The sequence below is a fragment of the Lytechinus variegatus genome, chromosome 9 (genome assembly GCF_018143015.1).
Source record: "Lytechinus variegatus isolate NC3 chromosome 9, Lvar_3.0, whole genome shotgun sequence".
Taxonomy (NCBI): domain Eukaryota; kingdom Metazoa; phylum Echinodermata; class Echinoidea; order Temnopleuroida; family Toxopneustidae; genus Lytechinus; species Lytechinus variegatus.
Window position 1 is genome coordinate 17,569,772 of NC_054748.1, and position 20,231 is coordinate 17,590,002.

Sequence of the window (20,231 nt, forward strand, 5' to 3'; positions counted from 1 at the left end):
GTGCCCAAAACGAACTGACCGTCCGGTACATTGCTTGTATTATCCTTTGGCTTAGGTAGCCAAAAAAAATATTGACCGCTTAGCATGCTTCTAGGCAAACTGCGTATGCTACCATGGGTGGATGTCTCTCGTCAACTTACAATTACTTCTAAAACGTTTCTTCTGATTGGCTCCTAAGAAAAAAAGTGAACTTCAATCCCTCTTCATAGTCCGATTTCTATGGCACTTGCAAAGCGGGTATATAATGGTACTTGCCGTTACTTGCTGGTCCGGATCAGGCCCAGGCTAAGTCTTAAAATTTGTAATTCATATAAATGGCGCCGGCTAAAATAGCTATTTTGATGATGCCTTTTAACAACACCAGACCAGGCCGGCACCATTCGCCGACCAAAGAAGGACAGCAGAACCACGCCACGGCTAAACTACCTTGCGTAGACAAAGATAACAATAAGGAACACTTCCGCTCTAGATGTTGTGTAAACTTACCATGGCACTTATCCCATAAACGCCCGAGTTGTTGAATGGGTGATCGAAAAAGTAGTGCGGCTCTGCTATAGTTACTGAATGCGGGTGGTGCGGACTATTTTAGGTGCGGGCCTCGTGCAGACCAAAATATCATGGCCCGTATTCTCAAGTCGGGTTTAACTTAAACTCGGGTATAAAGTTGTGGTTTAAGTATGGGAAGCCAAAAGTATCATTTTTTAAATTAAATTGTATGTTTCTTGTGTTTTCTCTGCTCTTTCCTGATTCATCGATGTTGAAGATAATCATCTTATACTTCCTAGACAATTATGAATGATTTGAGAACCAAATGAGCCGAAGTATGATATCTCTACTGTTAGTAATCTTTGTAATGGCTATCCATATTAAAACCACAACTTTACACCAGAGTAAGTTAAACCCGACTTTAGAATACGGGCCCATGAGTTACATGTACTGAAAGCGGTATAAAAATTTTGAGTTACTGAAAACGGTAAAATGCCACTTCCAGTAACCATGGTAACATGATGCTTGGGTCTGCACCAGATGCGTGGAGCGTTGTGGCCCAGTGGATTAGTCTCCGGAATTTGAAACAGAGGGTCGTGGGTTCGAATACCAGCCATGGCGTAGTTTCCTTGGGCAAGAAATTTTTCCACATTGTGCTGCACTCGACCCAGGTGAGATGAATGGGTACGCGGTAGGTTTTTTTTCCTTGAACGCTTTAGCGCCTACTAATATGGCGGCTCAGCTAAAGTCGGGGTAATAATATTATGATACTGAATATCAAAGCGCAGTTGATTATATGCACATAGTAACTGCGCTGTATAAATGGACACATTATTATTATTATATAAAAAAATATTCATGAGTAAACACTGGAAAGAAAATTGCATTCCCTAATGCAAACTGAATTCCTTCATGCAGTCCTTAGAGTTATTCTTCCAGTCTTTAATTTCATATAGGTACTCTAATTATTTCATTTTTTGTATTAGTATATTTTTATGGGGGCGGGTTGATTATTAACACAGATAAGGAGAAGGTATTTAATATTTAAATGTTTAAACTGTGGGATATAAAAAAGTAGTTTAGTGAACCTTGCCCGCGTTTTACCTTCCACTTTTCGTAGACCTTTATATGCTATTTTTTGTAAAGGTTCCAACAACTCTAACAATTCAGGAAAGGTTGAATGTAAACTGATATAAAAAGTTCAACCGACCCCTAAAAAATATTTCCGAAACATGATGTAGCTGTCCAGACCGTAAAACATTTATAACGTTAAGCACTTGATTTTTTGAAATAGGGCTATTACGAGATGGAATTCAGCTACCCTGACCATTGTATCATATTCTTCATATCAAAATAAAGTTTTAAAACTTGGCCAAGTCCAAGTTGTCTTCTCGCTGTATTCTTTGTTATGTATAAACGACTTCTTTAATCCTAAAATAACTTCAAGCTATTTTGCAACTCTCATGCGTTACTGAAAAATTACGAAATGTCTCTTCTAAATAATTTTTAATTTTTGTGGTAAATACTCAGAACTTTGGTGAATCATTTTCATAAATTATTTGGTGGTATTGCGTAAAAAGACAAAATTAGATTAGAATAATATAGAAAACCCCTAATTACATGGAACATACATGTAAAGAGTAAACACAAAGCAACATTCAAAATAAATTGAAAATTAAAATACCATGAGATAAAAAAGAGAGACAATGAAAGATAGAGGAGAGAGAGATAGGTAGAGATGAGAAGAGAGGGCAAGTGCATTAGAGTGAGAAATAATATCACAAATTTTACATCATATCCTACATAAATTAAGTCCTGTATGCTGATTGGTCTAAATGACATCATGTGATCGAACGTATTCTCACTATTTTTCTATGTTGAAAATGAAACACCCTCTGAAGTAAATTTGCTATTCCCGTGACGTCAATGTCGGAGTAGAGCACTATTCCATCATTTACGTCACAGATCATTGGCATAGATCGACGTGCAGATTTCTCGGGCGTATGGTAAGCCGTGTTAACATTTAATCCTATTTCTTGCTATCAAGAATACGATTTCTTGATATCAAGAATTTCCATAATTTAACTACACAAAACAATTTCTTGATATCAAGAATTCGATTTCTTGGTATCAAAAATTGAATTCTTGATATCAAGAATTCGATTTCTTGGTATCTTGATATCAAGAATTCGATCATCTTGATATCAAGAAATACGATTAAATGTTAAGGCTTGCCATACGGGCGCATCGGTCAGCGAGGTGACGAAGCGACGACTCAGGCGCAAATCCGCATCCTGCTGAGCGCCTTGCTTCAGGAAAAGTAGATTAGTAACCACATCGCCTTATTAATATTTTGGTTCAGATTAATAAAATAGGAACCTTCCAAGAACTAGATTATTAAGATATTTTGTTTTAACTTATTAAATGTAGGACATAAAAAACATAACAGGCCTTTTTTTTCGAAAGTACAGAGGGGATTATTCATCCTCTGTTGTTTGGCAAAATTATTCTTTCTCTCTGGGGCCTTCGCCCCTCGGAAAAATAGCAATGGCAGTCCAAAATCGGACAAATACTTCCCGCTATTTCCTTTTTCAAAACCTCCCATATTTTTACAATATTAATCTACTGATTCATTTTTTGGGGTTTTCATAAAGATATATTTGCACAATAAGTAAAATTACCTCAAAATTTCGTTTCAGTACCGAAATGTAGGGCTCGTTGCACTTACAGTCGGCGCACCTGGCATGCTTGGGTAAAAGATGGAATATTGTATCACCTGCATCATTAAAGGACAAACTACCCAAATCAGATCTTTCAAGATACAAAAGAGGATCAGTGAACAATGATATGGTATGGGAAAAGACACGAAAAGTTACTCAAGCGATTTTTAATATGCAACTTGGTTTTGGATGCCCTGGCTTAAAAAAAAGTGATTTCACGAGAACAATGATACGAATTGGGAGAAAAAAGACATGAAAATTATAGCAAATTCAACATTACACTTTCTTTACTATTCAGATAACATTGGTAAATACGTTGTGGGTCAGGACAGGCTTGGGGCCCAAAAAATATATATCTAAAGATTACAAAAAAATGGAGTTAAAGAAAGAAAATGAAAAAAAGGTGAAATACCATATTATATTCTTAACATATAATAATCTTTCCAAAAAAACCCCGCCATTTTTCATTGCACACACGGGTTTTCAAAAACTTTGCCCTCTAAGAACTGTTACCTCTGATTTTTTTTGCTCAGTACGCCACTGGCAATATATTACCAGTTATTTACGCATTTATTCATGTAATTTTTATATTGACTGATTTACTTTTTTGTTGACATTTTTTTTTACTTATTTTTGTAGGGATGGCCTGTAAACTTGTTATTTTAATTGGTTCACGTAGCATTAGATCACAAGTCAACGGCACTACAAGATTGAAGATAGTAGGCGAAAAGGTAGGACGAGAAGCATTTCTAAAATGTTTGTTAAAATATGGCTAAATCTTCATTTTTTTTTAATAACACATAGTTACCCTCACTGCAGTTTTACAGAGCGACACATGTTTAACAACACAAAATAATTTTATCATCTCAAAGTTTAAATCTTACTTGAGATGGAAATTGCACTTGGCCATGAGTTGAAGGTTTGATATGTAAATTTCACTCTGAAATATTGATTTAGCGTAATGCTGCAACTACGCAACATTCTGATACTTCAATTTGGTAATGATATAGACACGCTGTGGAGATAAAGCCACTAAAATTTCAACTTGCCCTAAAATGTACTTTAGTATTTTCCTGCTTTTTTTTAAACATCGTTCTAAATTCGAATGTACATGTAGAAAAAAGTGAAACAACAATTCGAGAATTCTACCTATCTAGCAATGAGCTGGGGGATAAATACTATCTATTTATGATGTAAAACTTTTTCTGTGGAGTTGGTTATTCTGTTGAACGAACTCACTTCCCACACGTCCTTGCTCCTGGTGTGTGTTTCATAAAGCTGTTTATAAGTTAAGAGCGACTTTAAGAACGACTGAAACTTTCTTTCGCTCTAACTAGTCACCAATTAACATATCATTTATCTCAAGAAAGGATCACCAGTCGTTCTTGAAATCGCTCTTAACTTACGAACAGCTTTATGAAACGCCCCCCCCCTGGTTTAAAGTGTTGAGAAGACTAAACTTTGAGTCAAAATTAAATTACCCCCTTTCTCCCCTTTTGGGAAAAGGAAAATTATTTAACAAAATTAAATCAGTCTTGAATAAACTCTGATTAAGTTTGAAACTAAAAGAAAAAAAGAAACAGAAAGAAAGGAAATTCAATTTTCAAATGTCTGTGCCAAGAAACAAACACAATTGATATAGTCTATACCGATTTTGATTCCTGTTAAAGCCCTTGGTCGCTTAAGCAAATTGAAGATGGAGTGGCTTCTGCTTCTGTTTACATCAACGTTAAATTCACGCCTCTCTAGATTAACATAAGTAAATTAAGTTAAAGAAATGCAGCTTAGATAACACCCCCACCTTTAATAATGTCTACAAACCACAGTGAAAATAATGAATTAACATTGCCGGAAATAACACAGCATCACACAGTTTGATTACATTGTGGACTATGTGAAATTATTATCTACACTGTTGAAATGCTTAAATTCAACGGTGTAAAGATATTTTCACACTGTGGACACCTCCACAGTGTGAATTTTCACATCGTGTTCACATCGTCGAATATGAGACAATGTCATTCAAACTGTGGTAATGCTCAAATTCGAAGGTGATTTTGCATTGTGTTCCACACTGTGAACCCACTGTGACAAACGCTGTGGTATGCTGTGTCATTTCAAGTAGCGAAAGCATAATCAAGTTCACATATGTCCAGTGTATAAAAAACTATATGAAACTATATAAAACTATGACTAATAAATTCAGGATACATCAAAGCATGAAATTTGTGAGACATTTTTAATCATGACATTCCCGCAAGTAATCAAATCATTAAAGTTTAAGGATGTGCTTTTTTATGCCTTATGATCGTAGAAAATTTTTGATTTATGCTTTTAATTATACATATTGAAATGAAAAACAAAACGTAGAGTGGATATTTTCATATTCTTATTGTTTATTACTCTATGCATATCATACACATAAGCAAACCCTATACACACACACACATATATACATATATATGTATATATATTATATATACCATATATATATAATCATAATCTTTTGCAGGATTTTCGTTGATCCGCCCTTTCCGTCAATCGTCATTCAATATTGCATCACCGTGTTATTAATGTTTTGTAAATCGACAAGATTGATAAGCAAACATGCATTATCGGAAAGGCTGCGTCTGAGGGTTTTAAAACGAAATCTGCTAGAATCATTAAACATAATGCACATTCACATTGAAACTAAACTAGAATCAAGAACGCTAATCACAATCACGAATTGAAATCCAGTGAATTCCAGTTGAGTTTCGCTCAAATTTCGAATTTTCCGTGTGAAAGGTCCGACGATTCTAAAGACGAGTTGCAATCATCATGATTCAAGATTCAAATGTGAAAAGGCCCTTTGTCATGTTTGTATTAACATTGTATTTGACCTTCAGGCCTATTATTCCTTCTCATGAGAAAGAAAGAACGAAAGAAGGGAGAGACGAAGGGAGGGAACAGAAACATTAATGGATTGACTGCTTAGTAGATAAAAGTGTGTGAGAGGGAGAGGGTGAGGTTATGCGTGCGCGCGCGTAAGTAGCGCGTGCGCATATACTGTAAGGTTAAAATGAGGGGTAAACATTGTGCAGACAGGCTCCTTCCTCGAAACTGCGAGGTTCACAGCGATTTTAACAAAAAATCCATCTAAGCCCCAGTTCAGACAAAAGTTCGTTCATTCCAGACCCCTTGATTCTTCTCGGCTAGAACACTTCCTATACAGAGATTCGACTGAGAAGTACGTCAACAGGAGAGCTTCACTCGGTCCATATTACACATCATGTATAGCTTTGGGGAACAATTACCTCGGCCCAAGTGGTTGGCCCTTTTGGGGTTCCAAGTCGTATTCCTACTAGCAATTCATGCACAAGGTAAGACGCGTTTGCGAATATTGCCCAAGTAGCCTTAAGACCCAAATAGCCCGTCATCTGAAATCAGGTTTAACAAGACCACTGTCTGTGTTAAAAAATTACAGAGAGCCAAAAAATCAAAATTATTTTTATATTGTATATTTCTCATGTTCAGTATTTTGTTTCCTTATGCTTTCATGATGAAGAAAAATACTGCAGTTATCATTCCCAGAAAATTATGAACTATGTGGATGTCATATGAGTTAGTAAATTGAACGTGTACTGTAAGGGATTTGTGATCTAATTGGCTCTCCATGGTTAAACCACAGCTTTAAACCAGGGTTTAATTTAAACCTGAGTTCAGAATACAGGCCATTTACACGAAAATCTAACTTCGATTGATGCAAACTCTTTAACTACTATCTAAACGCATTTGAACCCAATTTTCTCAATGTCATTTTCAAATGAATTTTCTAATTATGTATTTCGTCAACTGATAAACAAAGAAGAGTTTAAATATTATTCTAATCGGAGATTGAAATTTGAATAGATAGGCCTCCTCAATATCAGATTTGATCAGTATAGCATTGCACAGGGTCAGGCAAAAGTGAATAAATTCATGTAAATTTGACCGAATTCAGTTCATTTATTTAAATCGCCCCCTTCGTTTTTTTCGCGATCTATTCCCTCATCTTCGTTTATATTCGCACCATTGCTCACTTTCCGTTCGTCTTATTGGGTTGTATCAACCCTTCGCTCGCCTTCGCCTGCAATTTACTCAAACAGGTGAACCGAAAAATCGATATCCTTCGCATGTCATATTTATCCTCCGCTTACCGTTTGTTGATAAAATTTGACAATAGTTACTGATCGCTTGATTTGACAGAAATTTTATTTTAATTCGTCGATTTCACGTGCATTTTGTGCATTTTCAATATCGCATTCGTCACCCTTCGTCCGCCCCATTCGTTCAGGTGTGATCGGGCTTTTAAGCTAAAAACCGTGTAAAGGAAAGTATACACGTATGAGTGCAGGGCAAGTGAGAACAGGACGTGGTGTACTGGGAAGTGTAGATAGTGATCAGTATTTTTTATTTATGTATTTAGATCTCGTGGGATGGAACACCTTATCAGCAAATGCTGTTTTCGTAGGAGTCCATGAAATGAAAAGTTGCTAGCACGCATATTGATATTACATAAACGGTATTTCATTACTCTCAAAAAATCATTATCACAAAAAATCCATCATCCATTACAATATAGGAATCGAAGACAATTATTATAGGTTTTTACCTGAAAGATGGTAGTATTATTATGTTCACGATTATATACCCCGTATACATAGCCCTTGGTGTGGGGATGTCCCCGAAATTCGGAATTTTCAGGTCAATATATTGCTATCATCCCCCTAATCGGAATGGATTTATGCCAGTGAGATTATGCCACGGGTAACGCGCGTGCAGATTAATTCAATGCGGTCACGCGGTCGACGCCGACATCAAAGTAGGGGGGGGGGGTGGCGAAATCAGCCCCCCAAAAAAAATTGCGCAGTCTTCCTACTAGGCTTAACCCCTGTTTGAACCAAATCTGCTACAATATATATATATATATAAGGCATAATTGCCTTTAAAATTGAAAATTCGAAAAAATGAATAATTAGTTACATGTATTTCAAATCCACCTGAAAAGATATTACTTTCCAAATCCTAAATTCCCTCACTAAGGGCCCTTCTTGAAAAAAGTAGTATTCATTAAGCGAGCGAAGATTATTGTTGGCCATTTAAATTATTACTATCACCACCAGGGCACTGATATTAATCCAGTGATTGAGTTTTGACAAATCACTTATCATTAGCAGGGGCGAATCTACCCTTCGCCAATGGGGGGGGGGGGGACAGATTTGCAGCCACAACTGTGAACAATTTTTTTTACAAATAATTACCTCCTATTAAACCTCTTTATTTACTATTTATTGTCAACGGTGGACGGCACTTGAATATTAATTAGTCAGAAGAGGATAGAGGGTATTTTTATTCCAGTTCATCGTGACTTAGCCGTGAATCAGAATAGCGTGGTGGTTGAGTCGCTGCCAGGCAAGCAGTAGATTACAGGTTCGAATCCATCTGGTTCCAATTTTTTCTGACTTATGATTTTCATTAAAGATCGAGCATGCGATCTTAAACACATGGGCGTAATGCCATAAATTTGTTCACAAACATAATATTTTTACAGAGCATTTAAAAAAAATTGATTCGTAAATCAAACACAATAATTAAAATTCGATTTCCTGCTGAAATTTGTTTTGGAATATTGACTTCAAAATTTGATATTTTAAGCTGATATTGAGCAAGATATGTAAATCACAAAGTGACATGAATTTTTTTTTTCAAGGCTTCCCCTCATCTTATTTTATTCACTCGTCTTCATCCTCTTATGTTTCACCTTCTTTTTTCTCCTCTCTTTACCCTTCCTTTTTTCTATCTTTCGATATTGTTTTTTTATATATTTTTTTTGCTCTGCGAATAAGGGGGGGGGGGGGGGGCCTCGGGCCTCCTGGATCCGCCTATGCGTTAGCATCGTAGAGCCATGCAAAATCCAAGAAACTGAAATGAGCATGGCCGTCTTGTTGATAAAGGTTCCCGCTTAAACATATTTAGCTTTGAAGTACAAAGTGAGCCCTCTATAAGACCTAAGAATTTAATTTTTCTTTTAGGATGTATATCAATGATTTCGTTAATTAGGCCTATCGCCTTTATGTTTTTTTACATTTGGTGATTAGATCAAAATAAAACCAAAATCCTTTTTCATTTTCTGTGTGTAGCTCAGGAGTCCTCATTCTCAGTCAGCTCCGGTGAGGGTCTTTTGCCGTGTGTTTATCGAGGAGTTCCGTACATGGACTCCCAGTCGTGGGACGCAGACGAATGCACTACCTGTTCCTGCGATAACGCTACGGTTACCTGTGTGATTGAAAGTTGTCGACCAGCATTCTGCGCTTCACCAGTAAAACCTGAAGGAGAATGTTGCTACCTCTGCCCATACAGTACGTGTTGTGTTATATCATACATAATTAAAAGATATTACATTTAATGTTATCTCCAAATCACTTACATCACCAGGGGTGGATCCAGCTTCCACCAATGGGGGGGGGGGGCGATTTTTTTTCACCCATATTTTTTCCGATCAGTCGCTCAAAGTTGATTTTTGTTTGTTTCTTTGAAGGGTTGTCACAGTGGCGCAATGAGCCTTTGAGGGTGCTCGATACGGCGTATTGCGCAAAATAAATAAGAAGTTGCGAGCGAGCAAAGCGAGTTGATATCTTTATTAAGAAATCAAAGTTTTTGACATTTTATTACATGACACTTGGAAGAAAAAAAAAAATAAATAAAAATAAATAAAAAAGGCCTGTATTTCTTTCTTTATTCATTTTTTTCTTGGTCGTAAAAAATTTAGGGGTGGGGCAAAACGCCCATGTCCTAACAGTCATTTCTTAGCTTTAGTCTTATTCTGCGAAAAATCTTATTGCTCATTAATAATGCTAATTTATGCGTAAAATCATAAGTTTGCTCTAATTAATTAAATAATGCCCATAAAATGCTAATTTTTGTTTCACATACTCTAGATAGACATCTGATCAATTCTATTTTTCAAGAATTTAAACATCACATTTATTTCCTTATGTATTCTATTGTTTTTATAAATTTCTAATGTATTTCTTTTTTTTTTCGAATTTTTGTTTTTTTCAATGGAAAATGTCGGGGACTTTGTTTTGAACATAAAAAAAGATAAAATTAAATGATTTTAAGCAGTAAAAGGAGAAATAATGATACATTTATGAATTTTGGCTAAAAACACTATTTGCATTGGATTTGTACACAAATTCATGTTTTGAGTAATTTTGGGTCTGCATGCACTTACGAAATGTTGCGTAATTTCGGAACCGCGTATCCGGGGGTCACGATTTTGGTCTCAAAAGTTTTGCGAGTCGTGAAAGTAAAAAGTCAACGAGCGACGCGGTCGAAAAATTTCAAGCGGCGGATTTATCTCGAAAAATGTTAAGGGGGGGGGGGGGCTGAATCAGCCCCCGTCTTCTTAGGGTTAAGCCTTTCCTAATCATGAATAGAATTCATGAGTTAATATATTATAGAATGAGTACAAGCTGGTAGGTGAAGCACAAACATTCACAGGCTTGATGAAACTAATGAAACTAACTAAAATTAGCTTGATTGCTTCTGACCCTAATAGATGTCGTAGTGAAGAAAGTCCTGCCTGAAATAACAAGCAGATATACAATCGCAGAGGGAGGGGACAATCAAGTAAGCGTTAATGTTTCTATCAAGTTTCATGATGCTATGGACACCACCGGAGTCTCGGGAATAAACCTTTGGAAGCTTTCTGCTTGGGCTTCAGCCATTCCAGATGGAAATGGACCAAGGTAAGCCCTCACAAATACCATTAAGAACTGTTACGAACGATATTTAAGACCATTTTAAAAGATCTTGTCAAGACAATGATGTGTCCGAGACCGAGTCTGGAATGTCCGAATCCGGCACTTGTGCAAAAGTATTACATATTCATTCAGAACATGGACATACGCAAATTTATTGGCTGGGGGGGGGGGGGCAGGACGCGTAAACATTTTCGGAAAAATGGAAAGCAAGGGAACGACGCGAACAAACTTGCCATTGGGGAGCTTTTGCCATTTGTAATGTGAAATTGAACGATTTCCTGAACATTTATGGTGACTTTGCAAAATTTCTGGAGGGGGGGGGGGGGAGGGTTGCGCCACCCCATAATGCGTACGGCCATGAATCAGAAAACAGTTTCTTATTCAAAATATATCTTCTTTAACAATATTAATATGCAAACAAAATATTTATACGACAAAGTATGTAGTTGATTTTAGTTACAAATTACCTGTAATTTATTAAGAAAGTCCTTAGTAATATACCAATACTACGTTTTTACTTTTTTCTCGGCACCAACTCTGTTCTATAAGCAAAAGGGTTCCCCAAACCTTCAATATGTTTAAATGTAGTCTGAGAAAATATATACCAGGTATGGTGAACTTAAGGCATTCTAAAAGTGTTATTCAGATACACCTATTAAATGCTTATGGTTCTCTTGTTTACATCACATAAATAGTTCTTCATTTGTGATTTTATTTGGCCAGAAAATTTGAAGTATCTTTCTGAGGCTTTTTGAAAAACTGACAGTCTATGGAGGTCTTTCTCCGTCATTCTCCAGCACTCAGATCCATATAGTAGGGTGGAGAGGACACAGCTTTGATACAGTCTCAACTTTGGTCTTGTGCTATACTGCTGTGATCTCCAAATTTTGTTTAATATTCTAAATGATATATATGCTTTAATCAGACGGTTTCTGATGTCATTTTTGCACAACCATCACTTGTGACAACGCTGCCAAGGTACTTGAACTCCTCTGCTGTCGAAATATCTTTCCCATTCACTTGTAATGGTAACGGATTTGTGTTATTCAATGTCATTATCTCTGTTTTGTTTTCGTTGATTTTAAGGCCAACTTGTTGGGCATATTCACTCAGCCGTGTCGTCTGGTTTGTATGTGAAAATAAGGCAAGATCATCGGCACAGTCAATGTCTTCCAGGGTGGAAAATATGGACCATCTGATACCTCTCGGGTGATCTTCGGTAGTTCTACTCATTACCCAGTCAATGGTGATTATGTAGAGGATTGCAGACATGACACATCCCTGTCTAAGTCCTGATTTTACTTCAAATTTTATGTCACTATTTCCAACGTTGCATGTAAAGTTAAAGTAAAAGCTCTTAATAACTTGGACAATGTCCTTTGGTATACCATACGAACAAAGTAGTCGCCGCAAGCTCTCTCTATGGATGCTGTCGAATGCTTTCTCAAAATCGACAAAGTTGATATACATTTATCTCCGCAATTCTGTGCACTGTTCTATGATGTTACGCAGTGCAAATATTTGGTCAATGCATCCTCTTCCTCTGCGGAACCCTGCTTGCTTATCTCTGAGATGCTGGCTACTGCACTTGTTATACGGTTCACAATTATCTTCGAAAAATCTTACTAGGAATCGATAAGAGGGTGATTCCACGCAAGTTATTGTAGTTTCTCAGGTTCCCTTTCTTTGGAATTTTGACAATAATACCTTGTGACCAGTCATCTAGAATTAGTTTTTTTTACTCCACACTGCTTTAAATAGTGGTTCGAAAAATTCTGCTGTAGCCTCTGGGTGTGCTTTGAATATTTATGCGTTTAAGGTGTCATGTCTTGGAGATTTACCATTTCATACAGATTTAATGGCAGATACTATTTCCCATTAGATGAAGGGTCAATATATATGTTGAGATCATCTTCTGCCTCTTGGATGTCTGCATCGGTTAATGGTGGTGGCCTATTCAGTTCTTCACTGAAATGCTATGCCGATCTAGCGTCTCTTTCAGCTGCTGTTGTAAGAATATTTCCTTGTTTACAAAGAATTGGTGCATCTGTTGCTCCTTTGTTCCTTCCACTGATTATCTTGGTAAGTTTATACACTTTTCCTTGTTCTCCTTTCTTTGCTGCAGCTTCTGCTTCATCTGCGAGACTATCCAAGTACTTCCTTTTGTTAGTTGTTTTTTTTTCTTTACTTGCTTGTTAGCTTCCTGATACTGTCTGCTGTATCTCTGTTTTAGCCTTTCAGACTTGAGTTTATGACAAGTTTCTTTATTTCCTTTCGTTTCTTTATTGTTGCCAATGTGTCAGCCGACATCCAATCCTTCTTCTCCCTCACTCTGTACCCAGACATGTTTTACTTGTATTGTTGTATGCTGTATTGGTTCTATCCCATTTATCGTTTACTTCTTGCATAGTGTCATCATATGATGATCAGCAAGGGTCTGGAACCTGTTCTGTAGTTGGAGTATAAAGGATTTTCTGACCTTGGGGTCTTTCAGTTATTCAATATCAAACTGTCTCCTTCCTTACTTTTTGTTTCCTGTTTTTCTTAGTTTCATTTTAAACGATGCTATAACCAGATAGTGGTCACTGCTGATATCAGCCCCTTTCATCATCTTTACAAGTCTCCACGTGCCATTTATCATGATATGGTCAGTCTGGTTTTTATCACATGTATGTTATTAGGTGAGGTCCAAGTTAGTTTGTGAATGTCTTTATGTGGGAAAATTGTTCCTCCAATGACCAGGTTTTTGGCCGCACATAGGTCGATCAGCCTTTCGCCCTTGTCTTTCACACTTCCACAGCCATGTTTTCCCCATTACTCTTTCATTGCTTGTGTTATCATTCCCGACTTTTGCGTTCAAATCTCCCATTATAATTTTCATGTCATGTTCTGGGATTTTACTTAGTTCAGCTTGTACTTGCTCATAAAAATTATCTTTACTAAAGAGCAAGTGATGACCGCCTGCAGGGGGCATGGGGTTCTTAATTGGGGCGTGCTTTAGGGATAGCCTGCAGGGGGAATGCTGTGATATTTTTGCTCTCATCCCTAACATTGTCACTATCATTTGTTGGAGCATACCATTGTAGAATTGTACTATTTACATGCTTTCCCTTCAACCTGACTTTGATCAGCCTACTGTAGGTTCCCATTCCATCAAGCTTTTTTCTACTCCTTTCCTCGATATGATTGCAACTCCTATGATGCTGGTTGTCATCTCTCCCGGAGAACAAGACAGTCTCTCCTGTGTTAGAGATATTCTTTAATGATCCTGTCCACCTATTTTCTCTTATTCCAATAAGATCAATATGATAGTTTCTCATTTCTGAAGTAAGTTGTGCAAGCTTCCCTGTTTCAAACATTGTCCTTACACTCCAAAATCCTATCTTAGTTCTATGGTTGGCATTTAGGACTTCCGATTTCCTGTCAATGGCTTCCTTCCGGCTTTCACCATTGCCAATCATAGATGCATCTGTTGATGACTTTGAAAGCCCATCACGACAAGCTCCAGCCAGCATAGCTCTTTTGGGTCACTGAGACACACAAGCTCCAAGACCTCATCAAGGTTTTGATCCTCCTTGGAGCATGACTTACTTAGAGGTGATGTAAAAGTCACGAAGGGTAACATATTGTATTCCCATTTCGTGGAAATTATTTTTGCTATTGACAATTTTAAACAACACCAAACCTGAACCCCACCTTTTTTTTTGGGGGGGGGGGTCTAAACCTGTATATGGATAACAGTTTTCAAAAAAAGTATGTGTGTGTGTTTGAGTGGGGGAGAGAGAGAGAGGTATCCTGGTTAATGCTTGCTGCACCCAAATTTTGAAATGTCTTATTGTTTATCACAAAGGATTGGATTCAACGAGGATATTCTAGATCTGAAACAAAAAGACAAGTACTTCAAGAAGAGAGAAAAATTCAAGTTTACCAATCTGGACTTCTCCTTTTCTGACCCGATGACCGACTGTGAAGACATGAAGTATATCTGTGTGCGGATCGAGAGGGGAGATAACCCAAGAACCACTGGAGACATCGTCTATACTTTAAGAGGATACCCAGACTCCAATGCACAGACTGGTTGTACAAGAGCTCCAGAATGTCGACGTAGTCAAGGTACTAATTTGTTTCGTTCGCTACTGTCAAAAGTATTTCAGCATACTCGTAAATAGTGGGTAATGAATGTGTTTGTTGAAGTCCCGACTGCTGATTAACAATGTTATGAAGCATAGGCTTAAATCTCCGTAACTGAATCCATAAAATTATTCGGACCAATTAACAGTAATAAAGAAGCTATTCACTTTATTCCTCTGCCATGTAAGCCAGTTATATTAAGCATCCCATAGGAAACAGATATGAAAAATGATTCAAGTTTGAACCTTTTTTAATGTCAAGTATTACGCACCTTAAACAAGTTCAAATTTGCATCTTTTCGAGTGGAAACGAGCATTTCTAGGTGCAAATAATGATAATAAGGTGCATTTTTGCACCTTTTGCCATTTAGGGTGCAAGATTACACCCATATATGCCAGGCCTATTGGTATATGTTTTTATGATTTAATAAAGATTGGGCCAAAATCAAGCAAAAACCTTTCTTATTTTCTATCTGCAGCTCAGGGGTCAGACAGCGTCAGCTCTGGCGAGGGTCTTTTGCCATGTGTTTATCGAGGATTGCCGTACTTGCACTCCGAAAAGTGGGCTGTGGACGAATGTACTACCTGTGCCTGCGACAATGCTAGTATTACATGTGTGATTGAGACTTGTCAGCCAACACTCTGCGATACGCCAATAAAACCTGAGGGAATATGTTGTAACATCTGCTCGTATAGTAGGTGTTATGATCGATGGCAATATCTTTAATTATATACTCATTTAAACACATTTTATTCGCATGCATACATTCTTAAAGACAGAGTCCAATACAATGATTATAGCTCACAATGTTTTCAGTACGTTAAGCTCATCACCACGAAGACCAGTGACGGAAGTTTAAGAAAAACTAGATTTACATTAAAAACCGATAATGCAGGACTTTTTTGTAGGAAAGATATTTTCGGATGCAACATCATAAAAACATAGAGATCTTGAGGAATCTTTCCCAGATTCTGTCCTCATGAACAGTGCACGCTAGTTGGGGAAGCACAACCTTGTGATAGTATGCTAATTTCACAGGCTTAATATAACATCAGAGAACAAAAATAATGATTGTACGAATTTGGTTTATTCTATGCTTGATTGCTTCTAACCCTAACAGAAGTCCTGGTGATGACAGTCCTGCCTCTTATCACATACAGAGATACTATTGTAGAGGGAGGGAACAACCAAGTTAGCATTGGTGTTTCTATCAAGTTTCATGATGCTTTGGGCACCAGTGGAGTTTCCGGAGAAGACCTTTGGAAGCTTTCTGCTTGGGCTTCAGCCACTCCAGACGGCAATGGACAAAGGTAAGGCCTCGAGATTTAAGAACGGCTACGAACACCGTACGGTTTTTTGACCCCTTAGTAATAACTTCTCAAGACGTCTTATGATACCAGCGTACACACACACGCCGTTCGTAGACCATTCGTAAGTTTGTAACTCGGTCACTGGTTTTGTTCAAGAATTTCATAGGGTGTAATCCAAAACCCTCTCTCGGAAGGCCGGCCGTACGAGCGTCGTATGAACAACATTTGGATCAAGCATGATTTTGTAGGATGGAAAGGGTATTCTTTAAGCCTGAAATTATTACAATGGCCGTTAGACGCCCCAGCTGCAGCTGTTCGTAGAGGGCTCTTACGACGTTCGTAATAACGCCTTATGAATGATTACGGGACACGGCAGCGTCTTTTTATAGACCGGACGAAATGTGCAAAAATTCGTAAAATCGTCTTACGAATTAATTGAAAATGTGCCGTGAGTTGCGCATAAGACCATCTTGCTACAAAATAAATCGTAAGAGGTCTAATACATGTATTAGAGGTCTAATACAGGTATCATTTTAAATTTGTATCTTTTTTATATGTATATATATATGATATATATGTGAACCATTTGTAAACACATTTCTTCAGCCATTGGCTGCCAAATGTGTATTGTTTTTGGAATAAATAAACCATGAATATATATAAGATGGCCGTTGGTCTTACGAAAAATGCCAGAATTGTAGGCCCAGTGTGTAACCGAAAATAATTATATGGATTCATTTCAGGTTCTTTCGCCCTCTTCTGTTGAACGTAAACAGCCCTTTGAGTCCTCCGAATTATCCAGGTTTTGCTTTTTAGCGGATCCCCTACTTTATTTGCTTACAAGTACTTCACTGATTATTTATTTCTTTAACAATTCTACATGACTTACTTAAAAGGTGGTGTCAAACGAATAGTAATGTATTGTATATCCAACTTTTGGAAAACGTCTTTTTAAGTGATAATTTTGAACCAAACCTAACCAGAACGCCACAGTCATTTTTTTCCGGTTGCTATATGAATAACAGTTCTCAGAAGGAGGGGTGGGTGTGTTTGTGTCAGAGTGAGAGAGAGGTACTGGTTTATTGTCTCGCCTGCATAGCAGAGCGAGACTATAGACGCCGCTTTTCCCGCGGCGGCGGCGTCAACATCAAATCTTAACCTAAGGTTAAGTTTTTGAAATGATATCATGACTTAGCAAGTATATACACCTAGTTCATGAGACTTGGCCATAAGGTTAATAAAGTATTACTAAACATTAGGCCTGAGTTTTAGGTCACATCATCAAGATCAAATGTCATTTAGGGTCAATGAACTTAGACCATGTTGGGAGAATTATTTTCAAAATCTTAACCGAATTTAAGTTTTTGAAATGACATCATAACTAAGAAAGTATATAGATCTAGTTCATGAAACTTGGCCATAAGGTTAATCAGGTAGTGATAAACATCCTGCTCAAGTTTCAGGTCACATGACCAAGGTCAAAGGTCATTTAGGGTCAATGAACTTTGGTCAAGTTGGGGGTATTTGTTGAATTACTGTCATAACTTTGAAAATGTATGGATCTAGTTCATGAAACTTGGACATAAGGTCAATCAAGTGTTAGTTAACATCCTGCCTGAGTTTCAGGTCACATGACCAAGGTCAAAGGTCATTTAGGGTCAATGAACTTTGGCCAAGTTGGGGGTATTTGTTGAATTACCATCATAACTTTGAAAGTTTATGGATCTAGGTCACAAAACTTGGGACATAAGAGTAATCAAGTATCACTGAAGATCCTGGACGAGTTCAGGTCACAAAACCAAGGTCAAAGGTCAGTTAAGGTCAATAAAATTGGACCATGTTGGGGTAATTGTTGAATTGCCATCATAGCTTTGAAATTTTATGGATAGAGTGAATGAAATGTGGACATGGGTGTAGTTGACAAGTTTTAAGTCACCGTTCAAATGTAATTTTTGGTCAATGAACGTGGTATTATGTCATCATATAAATGGTGTTTTTGTGAATGATTATTTTAAAGTAGTTTTCAAAGTTAGAACTGCTGCTATATTAAATCTCGTAATGCAGACGAGACTGCCAGAGGCATTCCACTTATTTATTTGCTGGCTGCACCAAATTTTCCAAACGTTTTATCATTTATCACGAAGGATTGGATTCGAAGAGGACATTCTAGATCCGACTCAAAAAGACCAGTACTTCAGCAAAAGAGGAAAACTCGAGTTTACAAATCTGGACTTCTCATTTTCTGAATGCAAAGACATGAAGTATATCTGTGTGAGGATCGAGAGGGGAGATAACCCAAGGACAACTGAGAACCTTAACTATACTTTAGGAGGATACCCGGACTCCAATGCACAAACAGGTTGTACAGAAGCCCCAGAATGTCGTCACGATCGAGGTACTTTGTTTAGTTCGCTACTGTCGAAAGTACTTCAGGAAGCTCGTGGACGGATGATTATGAATGTATTCATTTCTGATTCTGATTGCTGATTACCGATGAAGTGCATCCTTGTCTTTAAATTTTCTCATCACCGCTCGGACCAGTCAACAAATATATCCATATATAAAAAAAAATGTCAGAGAGTACGATATAATCGTAACCTTGTTGGTCGGTTAATGCATTCCATGGCAATATTCATGAAAGTTCGTGTATAAGTGATGTATAAATGAAATAATATATACAGTGCGTATTAATAATAAAGTCGTGTATAAGTGATTTATAAATGAATAAATTTATAGAGTGCGTATAGTAAAAAAAACAACACTTGAAAAAGAAATGGGAATTAAAAAAATACATCACTCTGGTACTCTGGTAGGTGTGTCACATTGGGCAGATGTCAAGTAAAATGACTAACATTTCGTGTTACCCCCTTTTATGCTTGTCTAATTTCTTGGGATCAAAACGGTCTTTGAATTGAACCTTTCTTTTCTTTTGCTTGTCGAATTTAGTTCAGCCCCCAGCAAAAAAAAGAAGAAAAAAGCATTCCCAGGGCCCTGCTCCATGAGGCAAAAATAACCCCTGCATTGTCGCTCGAGAGAGTGTTTGGGCAAGGAAACAAATTAAAAGGGGAAAAGGTTATTTATAAGAAATGTTCTCAGCAACAATCCATGTAATCTTTATGACTAACGTGTAATGTTATAACTTTGCAACTTTTGCTGAAATCCTTTTAAAAATATTGCTCACTCACGGGAAAAGATTTTCGAAAGTTATATCGCCATTCGCCGAAAGAGACCTGTACCAGTACATAATTGTGGAAAAAGCTTTATGATATCACAAATATATTATTTTACGGGATTATTCCGAGGTATAATTTTTTTACACGCACTATACATTATATAAATTGTATGCCCTAAAACGGTTATGATATGGAGGACATGAAAGTAAAATGTGTTATACATGATAAACTTTGCTATTTTACATGAAAAAAAATTATCTGGTGCCTTCTCGCGTGGGGTGCACAAGAACTGACGAAAAGATATCACCTCCGCTCTGCCTTCAATGTTCATGTGTACTCACTTTCCTCTTTTTTTATTTTTTTTAATGTCACTAATGTATTACAATAATAGCTCTTTTTTATATGCATTTGTTTCTTATGCAGATTTGCTATATCTTTTATAATATTATGTCTTGCATTTCTGCCGTTGTTACAAATGTGATCTGTGCAAAGAGTATCAAAGTGAAAATATATTTTCAATTATACAGACATAAAATATAAGAAATAATCGAAAAGTAAAACAAAAGGTGGATATGGGAATTAATTCCATCCAATTAATACTTATAATCAATGGCGTAATGCCCC

The 20,231-nt window shown here is 37.1% G+C and overlaps 1 protein-coding gene across 2 annotated transcripts; it reads left to right on the forward strand.

The window, feature by feature from the left end:
* Positions 1 to 14,778: 14,778 nt before the first annotated feature.
* On the forward strand, positions 14,779 to 18,973 carry LOC121422086 (cysteine-rich motor neuron 1 protein-like). Of its 2 annotated transcripts, XM_041616894.1 has the most exons (3): positions 14,779 to 15,106; positions 15,603 to 16,434; positions 18,579 to 18,973. In XM_041616894.1, exons 2-3 carry the CDS (start codon positions 16,256 to 16,258, stop codon positions 18,919 to 18,921), a joined length of 522 nt encoding a protein of 173 aa, XP_041472828.1. In that variant the 5' UTR covers positions 14,779 to 15,106; positions 15,603 to 16,255; the 3' UTR covers positions 18,922 to 18,973. The 2 variants fall into 2 exon arrangements, with proteins under 2 accessions (XP_041472828.1, XP_041472827.1); XM_041616893.1 differs by lacking the exon at positions 18,579 to 18,973 and having other exon boundaries at positions 15,603 to 16,607.
* The last annotated feature ends 1,258 nt before the right edge of the window (positions 18,974 to 20,231 follow it).

Coding starts and splice junctions, on each gene's coding strand:
- LOC121422086 (XM_041616893.1), top strand. CDS start 14,821: ATGTCTTATTGTTTATCACAAAGGATTGGATTCAACGAGGATATTCTA. Junction 15,107..15,602: donor AGAATGTCGACGTAGTCAAG/GTACTAATTTGT, acceptor TTCTATCTGCAG/CTCAGGGGTCAGACAGCGTC.